The sequence below is a fragment of the Molothrus aeneus genome, chromosome 5 (assembly GCF_037042795.1).
Source record: "Molothrus aeneus isolate 106 chromosome 5, BPBGC_Maene_1.0, whole genome shotgun sequence".
Classification (NCBI taxonomy): Eukaryota; Metazoa; Chordata; class Aves; order Passeriformes; family Icteridae; genus Molothrus; species Molothrus aeneus.
Genome location: NC_089650.1, coordinates 5,877,513 through 5,891,613, shown reverse-complemented (window position 1 = coordinate 5,891,613; position 14,101 = coordinate 5,877,513). Strand labels below are relative to the sequence as shown.

General features: G+C 39.7%; 1 protein-coding gene across 5 annotated transcripts in view; it reads left to right on the top strand.

Annotated features, from left to right (window-relative positions):
* The window catches only part of ERC1 (ELKS/RAB6-interacting/CAST family member 1), a 267,709-nt gene that overhangs the window by 91,338 nt on the left and 162,270 nt on the right, over window positions 1-14,101 (top strand). For 4 of the 5 annotated variants that reach the window (XM_066549637.1, XM_066549639.1, XM_066549641.1 and 1 more), the window contains 3 exons: window positions 723-860; window positions 2,486-2,626; window positions 3,701-3,841. In XM_066549637.1, coding sequence (XP_066405734.1) covers window positions 723-860; window positions 2,486-2,626; window positions 3,701-3,841 — 420 coding nt within the window. Of the gene's footprint in view, window positions 1-722; window positions 861-2,485; window positions 2,627-3,700; window positions 3,842-7,197; window positions 7,234-14,101 lie in introns of all 5 variants that reach the window. The other variant, XM_066549638.1, reaches the window with a different exon arrangement.

Sequence of the window (14,101 nt, the reverse complement as noted above, 5' to 3'; positions counted from 1 at the left end):
TTTGTTGATAAATTTGTTTTTGACATGTTATCATCATGTTAATGTGTCTGTTTCTTTTGATGTGTATATATGCATGAAAGGGAGTTGGCATCAGGTCTTCTGAGTGTATCAAAATATATATTCAGGACTCCTAAACAGATGAAATTCTGTACCCACAGAAAACAAGGCTGATACATTTTCCACCCAGGGAATGGCGCTTTGTGATACTCCATCACAAAGCAAGCCACCATGTAAGATGAACAAGCAACTTGCCAGTGTAGCAAAAAATACAGTGATACCAAAGAAAATACCTAAAATAGTACCTCTTTGTCAGTTTTTAATTATCAAGTGCCTTTAAACTACTGCATAGTTTATGTATGTAGTAAGGTTTTTTGTCAATTTCTTTCCTTCCTTAATGTGTTTCTTGGATAATGTGTTGATCATCCTTCTGTGACACAGTGCCCAACATCCTAAGAAATTTGGAATAATAGCTTTTCTTTATGCTGTTCTTGTGAATACTGTTCACACTTGCTTGCTCTGAATTTCTTCCTGACTCTTGGAAAGCTTACTGATTCCTTGTTATTATTTGATGGGTTTGATTACCTCATTTGATGTTTTGAGGTAGGATTATAAGAACTGGGCTTCATTTGCTTTACGAACAATTTTAATCATTTAATATAGCCTAAGATGATTTTGGATGGTTTCCCTTGCTGTTGTCTTAAAATTGACTTCTTTTGTTTAAGATCGAGAACCTTCAAGAGCAGTTGCGAGACAAGGAGAAGCAGATGAGCAGCTTAAAGGATCGGGTGAAATCCCTGCAGGCCGACACCACCAACACTGACACTGCCTTGACCACGCTGGAAGAAGCGCTGGCAGAAAAAGTGAGTGTGGGAAGCGCCGGAGGTTCCCTGGGGAGATGCGGCCGCTGCTGCGGCGTGCGAAGGCGCGGTTCCCGACCCCCATCCAGTTACCGATCCTGTTCCAGTGCCCAATCCCAATTTTGTGCCTGCTCCCAATCCAGTTCCTGTGCCCATTCTCGTGCCCGATCCCGTTCCTCATCCTGTGCCTGTTTCTCATCCCGCACCACTGCCCATTCTCGTGCCCGATCCCGATTCAGTTGCTGTTCCTGTGCCCGATCCCGTGCCCGTTCCTGTGCCCAATCCCGATCCAGTTGCCGATCCCGTGCCCGTTCCTGTGCCCAATCCCGATCCAGTTGCCAATCCCGTGCCCTTTCCTCTGCCCAATCCCGATCCAGTTGCCGATCCCGTGCCCTTTCCTCTGCCCAATCCCGATCCAGTTGCCGATCCCGTGCCCGTTCCTGTGCCCAATCCCAATCCTGTGCCCAATCCTGTGCCCAATCCCATGCCCGTTCCTGTGCCCAATCCCAATCCTGTGCCCAATCCCATTCCCTGTCCCGTGCCCGATCCTTTTCCTCATCCCGTGCCTGTTCCTGATCCCGCGCCGCTGCCCCTTCCCAGTCCCCTTCCCAATCCCCTTCCCAATCCCGATCCCGTTCCCCATCCCATGCCTGATCCCAGTCCAGTTCCTGTGCCCGTGTCTGATCCCCATCCCGATCTCCATCCCGTTCCCATTCCCAATCCCGTTTCCAATCCCGATCCCGTTCCCCATCCCGTGCCTGATCCCAGTCCAGTTCCTGTGCTCGTTCCCCATCCCGTGCCCGATCCCCATCCCGTTCCCATTCCCAATCCCGTTCCCGATCCCGATCCCGTGCCTGGTGCGCGTCCAGGGCGGAGCGGCCGCGGCGGGGCCGTCCCCGCTAGAGGGCGCTGCAGGACGCGCCGGTGGGGCGGGCACGGCGGCGCTCCCGGCGTGGGACCGCAGTGATGATCCCGATAATCTGAGTTTTTAATGTTTGGTTTTCGGGAGATAACCGGCTCAGAGACAGACTGTCCCATTCTCTTTTGGTGGCACAACTTCTTGGGTGAATTATGTATGTTTTTTCATGATTCCCGGAGGAGCTCCTTTAGTCTATCAGATTCTATAGTTCATAGAATCTGGTTAAACGTTACCTGAGGTGGGGGAATTTGCTTGCGTCCTTTTAGATTCCAAGATATCCAAAGCTCTACTGATGTCTGATATACCAAAAGGTTATTTTGTTGCTTTTTCTTACTATATGTAGATCCTAGTCTCACATAGGCACTATGCCCCTTTTTCTCTGAAGAACCACTGATTTAACTGTATATTTTAGAAAAATAAGATTTAAATAAAAATAAGATTTAAATAAGTTCACAGCACTGTGAACATTCACATATCCAGACGTTCACAGTTTTGAATCCAGTGTTCACAGTGCTGGTATTTCACAACAATGGTTCCACAGATTTCTCAAGTTTTCTCTTTCTTGAGGATCTTTACAACTGTAAAGAAAAGAAAATGGCAGCACACTCCTTCTCCTCATTTCAAGTGTAGCAGAAGTGTTGTGATAGGAAGCCTAAGAAGCTGAATTGACTAAGAGGGATTTCCTTCACAGAGTGCTTTCTTTTGTCAGGAAAAGACCATTGAGCGTTTAAAGGAGCAGCGTGACAGAGATGAACGAGAAAAACAGGAAGAGATCGACAACTACAAGAAAGACATTAAGGACCTGAAAGAGAGAGTCAGCATTTTACAAGGAGATCTCACAGAGAAAGAGGTTGATCAGCAACACGAATCTATTGTGATGGAATTATTTGTTGTCTCTGTTTGTGTTACATTTGAGTCGAAGGAAACTGTTCCTTTATAGTAATTGTCTTTCAACAAAGCTGGTCTGGTAGATTACATCACTGGAGAATTTGCAAAGCATCAGTGTTTCAGAACCACCTTTTCAGGGATAGCAGCCATCCCCTTGTTTGCAGCAGTTAATCTTGTTAGCAGTGGCTGACTGCTGGTCAGTGTGGCATTGACTGAGCTGTGCTGATAGACAGGGCAGGCTGGGAACAAGCTTGTCCCTGTCTCAGTGTAGGGAGGAAGGAGCAGAGGCTGATCAAAGCTGTGGGTGCCAAAAGCATGAGGATAATGTTTTGTTCCTTTATGCAAACAACAGGCAGTTCTTTAGACTCTCGAGTATTTTTTTGATTAATTAGGTTGATTGTTGGTAATGAGCCAGTTGGCTAGACAAATTACCTTAATTATATTGGAGAAACATAAATGTTCTCTGTTCCTCTCTTGTGTATTTGCAATCTTTCTACAAAACTCAGTCAAAGTAAAACAACAGCAAAATATGTACCCAGAAAGTACTAAGATTTTTGTCTACATGGAAATCAGCATTTGACAGGGGGGAAAAAAAAGGCAAACACAAAAATAATATAGAAAGAAAGAAGTTGAGATGTTTTTTGTAGTAAGGTGGCATGAATCAGTTTTACCCCATGGAAGCTGTATACAGAAATGCCTTCAACTCTCTCAGTGACTAAATCTTCTAACCACAAGTGATTTTAAATACAATTTTATTGAAAACCAGTTTTTCTTAAACATGACTGTCACTGGGGCACAAGTTCCAGTTTACAGAATTGTCCATCTTTAAAAACTATTTTGAAAGTAATTTAGGCAAGGTTTTATTTTGATCCTGAAAGCCTGAATTAATTCAAGCTGTCTTAAGTCAGTGATACAACCTGAAAAAAATGTTTTAAATTAGATCCTGGACATAGTGTGAAGGGATAGGAGGAAGATAAAGACAGAAAAGAAACTTGATTGCACTTACTTGATAATTATTTCACATCTTTTAATTTAGACATCATTACTGGATCTTAAGGAGCATGCTTCATCATTAGCTTCATCAGGACTGAAGAAAGATTCAAGACTCAAGACACTGGAGATTGCATTAGAACAGAAAAAGGAAGAATGTTTGAAGATGGAAACACAATTGAAGAAGGTAATCTTAGTGCATGTTTATATATGTGTTGTAAGCATACAGTTCTAAACACATTGCCCGTGTCTACAGAGAAAACTTGGGGTCTTAAGAGCAAATTCTTTGAATTTCTTTTCAGCAAGATCAGTGAAGCTGTGTCTATGCAAAACATATTACAAGCTAAGCCTATCAAGCTTTGCTTGATTACAAGCTAAGCTAAGCCTAAGTAACTTTCAGGCACTTGTGCTAAATTTTGATTTCACTCACATGCAGTAACAGTGCTGTCAGCTTTTTTGGTTTTTGAGGCTTAGTCTGCTTCAGTACAGCTTGTAGCAGCAGTTGTGCCATTAAATTGATGTAACAGCTGAAAAAAAAACAGCTAAACATTTCACATACCAATTATCACTGCTTATAGGAGTTAATGTGATAAATTCAGGTGCAGGGTTGGCCCTGCCTGGAGGAAAGCAAAAAAAGGAATGAAAAGAAGATGCTACCTGTGAAGTGTGCGACTTTGAGTCATCAGTTCAGACCTGTTTAGAATTCCTGTTGTGTTGGTGTTACTGCACCTGAGAACTGTGTAAATGAAACTCTGTGCATGCATATCTAGACCCATGTTTATCCTGTTTCATTCTGTCACCCAAAATCAACTGTTCTCAGCATCAGCAGAGCTCAGTAGCAAGAAAAGGCAGCTATACACATGTAATTGGTCTCCCAGGCTGTTTTCAGTGGCTGTTTCTGAAGGAGCTTTCATTGAATTCTCTGCCATGAATTTCAGATTCACCCTGTGTTGCTGGTAATGAGTTGACAAATCTGTTGTAGCCAAGATTTGCCAGAGGTTGTTAGAGCATCTCACCCAAAGAATCTACCTAAGTCATGGTCAGGATGGTTTCAGTTCTACAACCAAGAAAATAATTGGTAGCCTACCATTTTCTGTGTGGAATAACTTCCAGTTACTAGAGAAAATATAGTTAACATTCACTTGAATATGTTTTATACCTATAGTAAGTTTACATACTTCTTTAATAACCTTTTTTCCCAGCTGTTTTTAATTCTTTAGTGGGTTTTATTGTAGCTTGCACAGAAGCAAAAACGTTATTTTTAAAGGCTTTCAGTTTTTAAATGTTTTGCAGGTATTTATTCAGGCAGTTTGACATTTTCAAGATGAAATAAGAAACAATTGACTGATAATCCAGCTCATTTTAAAGCTTCTAAAAACTCGTTTTTACACCTCTGTATTGTTAACAATTGCAAATAATTGTCATAATTAACCTTAAAACTAATGGCTACATAAGAGCATTCAGTATAAAACTGAATTAGAGGTTCATTCTCTTGAGGTTTATTACATTATCTTAGTGCAGATTTTCATGAGACACATGCAGGAAGGAAGCTCTCGTGTACCTCCTTAGGAGTAAATGGCTAAAAGCTTTTTTTTGGGTTCTTCCCTCACAGTTTGAATGGAGATGTGTCTAACATCAGTTTTGCTTCCCTTGCTTCCTATTCCCAGTGAACAGTTTGAGTACTTCCAGTCAAATCTATTATCCCTAGAAGTTAAGAAGCTGGCAGGAGAGGCTGAGCTGGACTACTGTTAAGCCATTAAATAAAAAAGACTTGGGAAGTCCTTGCAAAAAGCTCTTGCTTACCTGCAAGCAGTGAACCTCAGAGAAATCATGAACCATGCAAGCTTCCCTTTCTTCTGTAAAAGGGAATTAACTTTACACTAAACAAAAACATTAACCAAGTGGAGTGCAAGGGTGCTGAAAAGTTGCTGATACTGATTTTAGTTCCATGTTACTCTCCAGTGTCTCCCTTGAAGTATCCACTTCTTGTTGCTATTCCTCTTTTCACTAATAAGTGTTTTATATTGATCTTTAGTTTAGCAATTGGAACTGCAGTGTTTTTCATGTTGGGCTCGTTTTTTTCAAATAATAATACCATGGTTATGCAAATCTGTGTGCTTAATGTTCCAATTATTCTATATTCACTGCCTCTGTGCTCAGTTGTCATCCTGCTGCCAGCAGGAGATGCAGTGGGAGATTCTGAAGGCTGAAAGCAGCTCATAAATCCCTGTTGAGTTTACATGGTGTCCTGTCTTCATTTTGGCTCCGATGGAATCATTAGAGGCAAATAACACACGGGAGGTTCTCTCCCTTTTTTTCTGTGAAGTGCTATTATGCTCTGTGGTGGTTTTTCTTTTCTTTAGGGAAATCTTTGTCCAAACTACTATTTTAATGTATTATTTTTATAGTGAAAAGGTTTTCCTTTAGTTGTTTTTCAGGATGCTCTTTTCCCAGCATTTTCTGTCTTGTCTTTCCCAGCCAGTATACTTTGTTTCATTTTGTTTTTCTGATCTGGGAGAGACCAACTACTATACGAAATTTTTCCAGGAAAGATGAGTGGATATTTGTCCATCTTCATTTCTAGTGCATAGTTTTTCTCCCTATAGATATACTCCTTATTTTTAGGGAGGAAAAAGAGTCAAAACCATATGTCAATAAACTTCCCCTTGCTGCAGTTCTAGGAACTTTTCACCAGAAAAAGTTAGCAGTGATTCCCTGCCAGGAAAATACCTCTACCTTCAACAAGCATACTCAGAGGTTGTTTTTGCCTTTTTTTTTTTTTCTTTTTTCTGCTGTGGTATTCTTTCCTCAAATTCAGGAGGATAATATCTTTCAAAAAACAGGAAAACAAAAAAGACTTAATGAAGTGTTGATCCAAATTCTGTCTTTCCCAAGAAGTAGCCTGGCTAGTCTAATACAGACTCTGCTGCTTTTTATTTTGTGAACATGGATTTTCTCCCACAGCTGAAAATATTACTGATAATATTGGTAGATGAGGCTGGTTTTTGTTCTCAGCTGATAATTATTTTTTTTCAAAGGGACAATAAATGATATATACAACATAGAAGGAAAAAGGCTGCCAGGGAAATCAGGATTTCTTGTTATAATAAAAGCAAAAAGGAAAACTGTGTTCAGCATTCAGATAGTGTCAGTTACTGAATTAGTTTTCTAGACCATTCAGCTGTCTTGAAATTGATACAAAGGAAGCACTAGGAATTAAAGTCCTTCTCAATCTGTGAAGCTCATCTGTAAACCCAAACAAAGAGCTGCATTAAATATGTGGGGGCTGGACAAATCTGTTCAATTGAAAAATTCAAGGTAAAATTTGGAACTTGCATGAGAATAACTCTCCATGTTTCTCATATTCCAGAAGCTGGTTAGTAATGCATGCTAAAACCACTAATTAAGATTCTGTTGTCTTAGTAAATTAATGTTGCAGTTATTATTTTAAATTCTTTGCTTGTTACATCTTTTCTTTTTCTCTCTCACACTGTTCCTATCCCAAATTTTCTCCATCTTTTCCTATCTTCTTTCTCCCTTTAGCACCCTGAAGTTTTATTGAGTCATCCATCCAAGCTAGTAAGTTCCCTGGCAATCTGAGAGGCTGTTGCCAGCGCATTTAATTTTTTGTGTTGCATGTGTATTCACCTGTGCTTTTATAGTTGGGCCAACACAGAGTGTATTGGTGAATTCCTTTGGTATAGTGGGTATGGACAGCATGGATACAAACAAAAAGCAGTGGGATGTCAGACCAGTCATGTTCCAAAAAGCTTTCTGAGATGTTTTCACTGTTTGACTGCCTTGGCCTAACTGCATTTTTGTTTGGACAGCTTAATATCGTCTCTTGTGTTTTGTTTCCCCTTGCTGCTGGTGCTTGAAATGTCCTGTAGCTTTTCTGTCATCTCCATTGTCTGTGCATTTTCAGAGCAAGAAGGTGGAATTTCCATGCAAATCAAGCTTCTTGTGCGAAAGCGTTCTGTAACACTGGGCACAGCAGCACATTAGAAATAACAACTGAGTTGCAGCAACTGAAAGATTGCTTAGAATCTTGTGTAATCATTCAGCTCACTGGTACTGTGTCAGTTTAATTTTGGATCCTGTTTCCAGCCTCCTGTTTGATGTCAAAGAGCACTCCTGTCAAGGAGTGTTTGTGTAATAATATCTTGACACTGTAAATTACGTAATCCAAGGTGGTTTTCATCAGAGATTGCTTTTGTGGCTCTGTGCATAAAAAATGGTGTTACAGAACTTTTTTGATACCTGTGTTACTCTTGGCAGTGTTCAGGGTAAATGGAGTTGTCTATCCTGACAATCATTGTCTGAGGGTCAGAAAATTTCTGGGGCTTGCGATTGTTCCATTTTTGTGGCATCCCATATCAGAAATTCTTTAAGCCTGGCTAAATAGTGTCAATAAGGAATTGAGAAAATGAGATATAATATGGAAAGATTGTACTTGGTACAGTGCAAATAGGCAGAAGAATTTGTGTCAGGAGAGCATATTTTCTACCAAATCTTTAATAGCATGCAAACTTTTTGAGGCTCATTATTCTGAAGTCAGAACACAGAAGATATTGGAGCAAACTGTGTGTTTTATTCTCCAGTATGATATAGCAAGCACACAGGATGAGGTACAAGAGGCTTTGTGCAGGCCAGGTTGGATGGGGTTTTGAGCAGCCTGGTCTAGTGGAAGGTGTCCCTGCCCACAGTAGGGAGGTTGGAATGAGATGATTTTTAAGGACCCTTCCAACCCAAACCATTCTGTGATTCTGTGGTGGCTTTTAATGTTCCAGTCTGATGATCTCAACATCATCTCATGTAGTGGAAAGTTGGAGAAGTTTTCTCCTTGATATTCTTATAGCTAAAAAAAAAAAATTACCTTACCTACTCTACCCCTCCCAGAAAAACTTGTGAAGATAACACTCATTTTGAAAAACTAAATACTCAAAATTCAGGAAATGGCCAGTGTCACATTTTTTGTGGTCTTTCTCATTTTTCCTTGTGAGGTAATTTGTACAGCATTTCATAACTAAATTATTGTCTGCTAGAGTCATGCTGTTTTCAATATTGCATGACAAATGCTGCTAGAGTGAGCCAGATATGCATGAGAGATGATAATCATCCAGAGAAATAAGATGGTAAAATGCTTTTTCAATAGCAGGAAAGCATTGAGTGAAAAAGGCAGGATATATTTCCATTTTGCTTTTTCCCCTGCACAACAGGTTTAATTATGCATCCTCCTTTCCCACTGGTGGTGTTAAGAAGTGATTAGTTGTGATTAGCACGACAGAAAGTGTCGTGGCGGGGGGAGACAGAGACACAACAGGACATCAGGGTTTCATGGAGCAGAGAGAGTTTATTGGTGTCCAGAGTTCTTTATATAGGCTATTCCAAAGACTCCACATCCAAATTTGGCTGGCTATGACTGGTTACCACCCAGCTCACCTGGCTAATAGATACCTGCTCATGTTCATGGTAGGGATTGGCTCTCTGTAGCCAAACCCTTCCTCCTCTTATGAGGCATACAGACCATCTGTGTGCTGTCATAAGAAAGAAAACTGGGTAATTATTTCTTTTAATGTCATGTTGCAGTTAAGAATAAGCAGCTTATAAAGCCATACATTGAATATCCAAAAACTGGTACTGAATGTCTGTTCTTTACTTGTGTCCTGATTTTGTAAAACAGTGGTCAGGTGAGTAAGGGCCAGATCAGAGGAGGCAGGTGAGGGGGTTAAAATGCATTTACAAAGAGAAATGTCCTGTGGGCATTTCCCTCCTGGCTTTGCCCAATCTGTGCTGGGGTGAATCCAAAGAGAGCAAATGGTTTATGTTTAATGGCATCTCTGGGAACTTGCATCTCTCTGAAGAAATCACTTTTTTAAGTAATGGAAATTGCCTCTCTTGAGGTGTCTTCCTGTCTTTATGATTCTTCATAAAGAAAATAATTTGTTTATTAATTGATTCCAACTAAACACTTGCTTATTCAGTGTCAGAAATTTGCAGATCCATTAACAAAGACTAACCATGAAGAGATGGTTAAAGGACAGCAAATAACACTCTGTGACAGACTCAGATTTACAGTACATAGTATATCACAGAATTTCCTGAGCCTTTTACTTCCATTACTGCCTTTTCAAAAAGCTTTTTTACAGTTTGGGGTGTGTAGAGCCTTGGAACTAAAGGAGGAAAAAGCCTGATGGTTTTTTTAAATTTACAATTCTGTTAAAACTAATAAAGACATGGTAGAAGACAGCACAAATGTTTTATCAGTTGAATTTCTGCCTTTAGTACAGAAGATGGGTAAAGTGTATATCTTTTGCAGTAAATAATCATAATAAATTTTTGTATTTGTTTGTGCATTTACTATTTTTAAGAGACGTGAGGCTCCCTTGGAGGTAGGAGGGTGGATTAAAATGGGATTTCAGGTTCTTGGGAACTTCTACTTCATGGCCAAAAGTTCTTGGCAACATTTGTATGCGAAATGTTAAACTGAATTTACTGTCTCAATTCATAGGTAAAAGTAGAAAGTGTTTGCTATGAGTTATTTGCTGTTTGATTTAGTTAATATTTTAGGAATATTGATTTGGAGTCTTGGTCATAATGTTTGGAATTTTTATTTACATTTTAGAACCTTTAAATTAGGTCTGTGCTATTGTTATGTTCCCTGTCTCTGGCACACTTTAAGCTGTGTAAGATTATCTTACCTCTTAAAAAAGAGGTTTTGGCATGAGAAATATCAACCTAGAAAATTCTTTTTAATGTGTTTTGTCTTCCACTCCACTCCATCTGTAAATATTGGTTATTTCTATGAAACATTGGTCATCTTTGTTTTAACTGTAGAAGTTGGCTTTGTCAGCTGATTTTCTGTGGAAGCAGAAGTTAGAGTATATTTATTTTGTTGAGGAACAATCACTCTCTCTTATGTTCTGTAGGTACCTTGAAGCAGTCACCCCATCACTTACCAGTTTCCAGATGGGAAATGAGAGCAGGAAAGCAGAAAGCTGTTAAATCACCTCTTCCTTTATAGTTCCTCTTAAAAACTGGGAGAACATATCCAGAGTAGTAAACTTAAACTATTCTCAGCCCTGAACCACTTAGAATTTGGAACTGAATTCACACTGGCAAAGATTAATACTGATCAGATGAGCTTTACTAGTAAAAGCAGAGCTTAACAGGGTGCTGCTTTCCAGCTGAAATGTGACTGTTTCTTATGCAGATCAGTGCAGAATGAAATGTGTGAGTTTGGCTGTGCTCTTTAATTCACCTGTTTGATACCACACAGGAGCACAGAGCTAATGCCAGAGTCAGGAGTAACAACTGAAGGGTTTAAATAGCCTCTGATCAGGTAAACTCGATGAACTGCAGGGATGAGAAAGTGCAGTGATCCCTTCACCCTCAGCAGGCTGCTTTCTAACTTTATTTAATTTTTGTCATTCTTCTTTTATACGCTATCACATTTGTTTAACTATATTAAAATTACAGATTTACAAATCCTCTGTCAGGCAGAGATTGAAGTCAAACCTGTGAGGTAGACTTCTTATAGTCTCTTAATACAGGAGAAACTATTGGTGCATTTGTCACTTATGCTTATGTTGATTCTGCTTCAAAAATGAAATTAGTACTTATTTTGGAATTTGTGTACACCTTTGATGGGCGGGGCAAGTTATATGTGTGGTTTTTTACTGTGACTATAGGAATTCATTATTTGTGTTTTGCTATTTGGTTAAAAGAAAAAAACCAAGATTAATTATTTTGCACAGGGAAGGTAGCCAATTTCATCTGTTCCAGATCTTGATGTGAGTTTGTGGGAAAGCTCTAAATGCATTGGTTTTCTCTCTTATACAATAAATGAATCCAGTAGGATTTTAGATACGGTCATGAAACACATATTTTGTACAAAACCCACAAAATGGACCAAAGTCACTCAGTCAGTAACTCACAGTGCAGGAAGTGGTCTCCAGTTTACAGCATATCACATAACATTCTCTTTGTGTTAGGTGAAAGTATCCATACTTATGTGCATTATATACAAATAACATGTGCTACGTGTCTTAACCAATAATTTATGTCCTGTAAATAGCCCTTTGGTTCTATAAGAACCAGGCACACTGACTTGTTGGCTAATTCTCTAGAAAAGAAAATTTATTTCCTCTTCTCAGTAGTGTCTCTTGGGTTGTTGTGGAGATGCTTTTATTAGCAGAGTGAAATAAATCAGGACTGTTCTGACAGTCAAATTGCATTAGGTCTTATAACTTCTTTTGAATTAGTGAGTTTAATAAGCCAGACTAACAGCCTAACTTTGTTTTCTTTGAAAAGAAGTTTCTTGATTATCTGATCATGTATTTTGGATGACTTTAAAGAGCCTGGAGGAGTATTTGTTGAACAATTTGAGATGTTGGAAACATACCTAAATCCAGTACAGAAGAACTCAGGCTCTGTCTAGTGAAAACCAGACTTAACTCTATACGCAGTGTCTCTTAGGAGAATACTGATGCCCTCAGTCGATGCATAGGTGACCCCAAAAACAGTATTCCCAATTCCCTGTGTTTGGGAAGGAAAGATTGGAGGGAGTTTTTGAAATTTAAGGTGTAGTTGAAAAGGAAATGAAATAAAATATTTCAGATTTCCTCAGGCTGGAAATCCCAAAAAAGCATTTCAGAAACACCCACCACTGCTGGTTCCAAAGCCAAGTGTGTCCCCTGGTGCTCACAGCTGCTCGTGGGGCTGACACACTTGTCAGTCTCACTGCTGCCACTTCCTCCTGGAGTCTGCATCCTCTTGGCAGGGCATTAATTACACTTGCACTTGCTGTGGAGAGCCCTTTCCCAGGGTGTGTGATTTGGAGTGCTTATGGGGCAGTAAGGAATCTGGAAGCAGTGACAGCCCTAACTCCAAAAGGCTTTTGCAAAGCCTCACAGGGATGCACTTGTGGCCAGGTCTCAGCCAGAAGCCCAGATGCAGGGTTTTCAGTGACACAGGAGTGTCAGGGTTTGACTAGAAAGTCACTCAAAAGTAGGGAGCCTTTTAAGTGTTCCTAAATGCATTACCTCAGGAAAGGGTTCTACTCTTCCACGATTTTTGGTTATTGGGCACTCTTGCTGACATCTGCCTGGGAGACCTGGGGCATTTTTTTTCTAGGATGAAATACTATCCAGCCTAATCAGCTTTCTGGAATTCTTGTTTTTAAACAAAAGAAAGCCACAACAGCTTATTATTGACCCTCAGACAAGAGCTGCAGGGCTAAGGCCCTGGAACATGAACCTTTCCTTTGTTTGGGAAACCCAGATCCATCCCAAGGTCAGTCCCATTAAAGACAGGCATCAAGACTTTCCACAGTCCCATAATATTCTGCTCCACAAGTCTCCTGGATTCTACTAGAATGTGGTCTTGGCTCTAAAGAAACTAATTAAAAACTACACACTTCAAGGCAAAAATGTTGGAGTCAATGAATGGATATTTTCCTCCAGTCTTGTTTTACTGAATAACTAAACAGATTTAGCCAAATATAATTTTGCTATTTGGTTCTTTGGAAGCAGCAGCTTTCTGCCCTGAGTTTTTTACTGCTGCAGTACTCTCCAATTACCCTTAAAAGCAACAGAGTCCTATACTATCAGATCTAGACTTAGTGTGCTTTGGAGCAGAACATTGGCAGCTTGTAAAACAACTTTCCAGAGCTGCACACAGAGGGGAGAAAAGTCTGTAGTCTTGTTTTTTGGTGTAGGTTTGTTTTGAGAAGAGCAAGGCCTGGGCTTTTGCAGGCAATCCTGATCAGCAGAATAGCTCCATCAAACTTGCTATTCACTGAAGCAATTTTGAGCAATTCTGAAATAGCTTTAATTGATATCAAATTGCAGTTTCGGATTCACGAACAGAGGAGCAGGGTGAGAGAAAAAGTATAGCCCTTAGTCTGCTGGTTTAACTTCTAGCATTAATACTGCATTCTTCCTGTCTCTTATATGCTTGGGAGTTATTGAATTAGGTTTACTTATAAATTAGTGATTTTTGTAACAAACCAAGCCATTAAAAAACCTGCCCAAACAATCTCTTCATTGGGATCACGTCATCCTCAGTCCAGAGGTACTTTTTGTCCCAATAGCCTGATTTTGAACAATGTATTTCCTAGATAACTGAGCAGTGATAATTTCAGTAGCCATGCTCATAAACTCTGATCTGTGTGGCTCACAGAACTGGCAAGGGCTTGAGCACATCAGCACCATTTGTGCAAAGGTCTGACACATTGCATAGTTATTATTAGTTATTAACCTGTGATTTCTTTTTCTAGAAGAAATAGGTTAGAAATACCTTAAATAACTGTTTTATAAGTGTACTTTAGGAACTTTTACACTCACACGTGCTTTTCTTTTTTTTTCTTTCGAAGAAGTTAACGCTTTTTTTCATATTTCTGTTTCTTTTTTGATTCTGTTTCAGATTAAAAGTCATGTATTTTTTA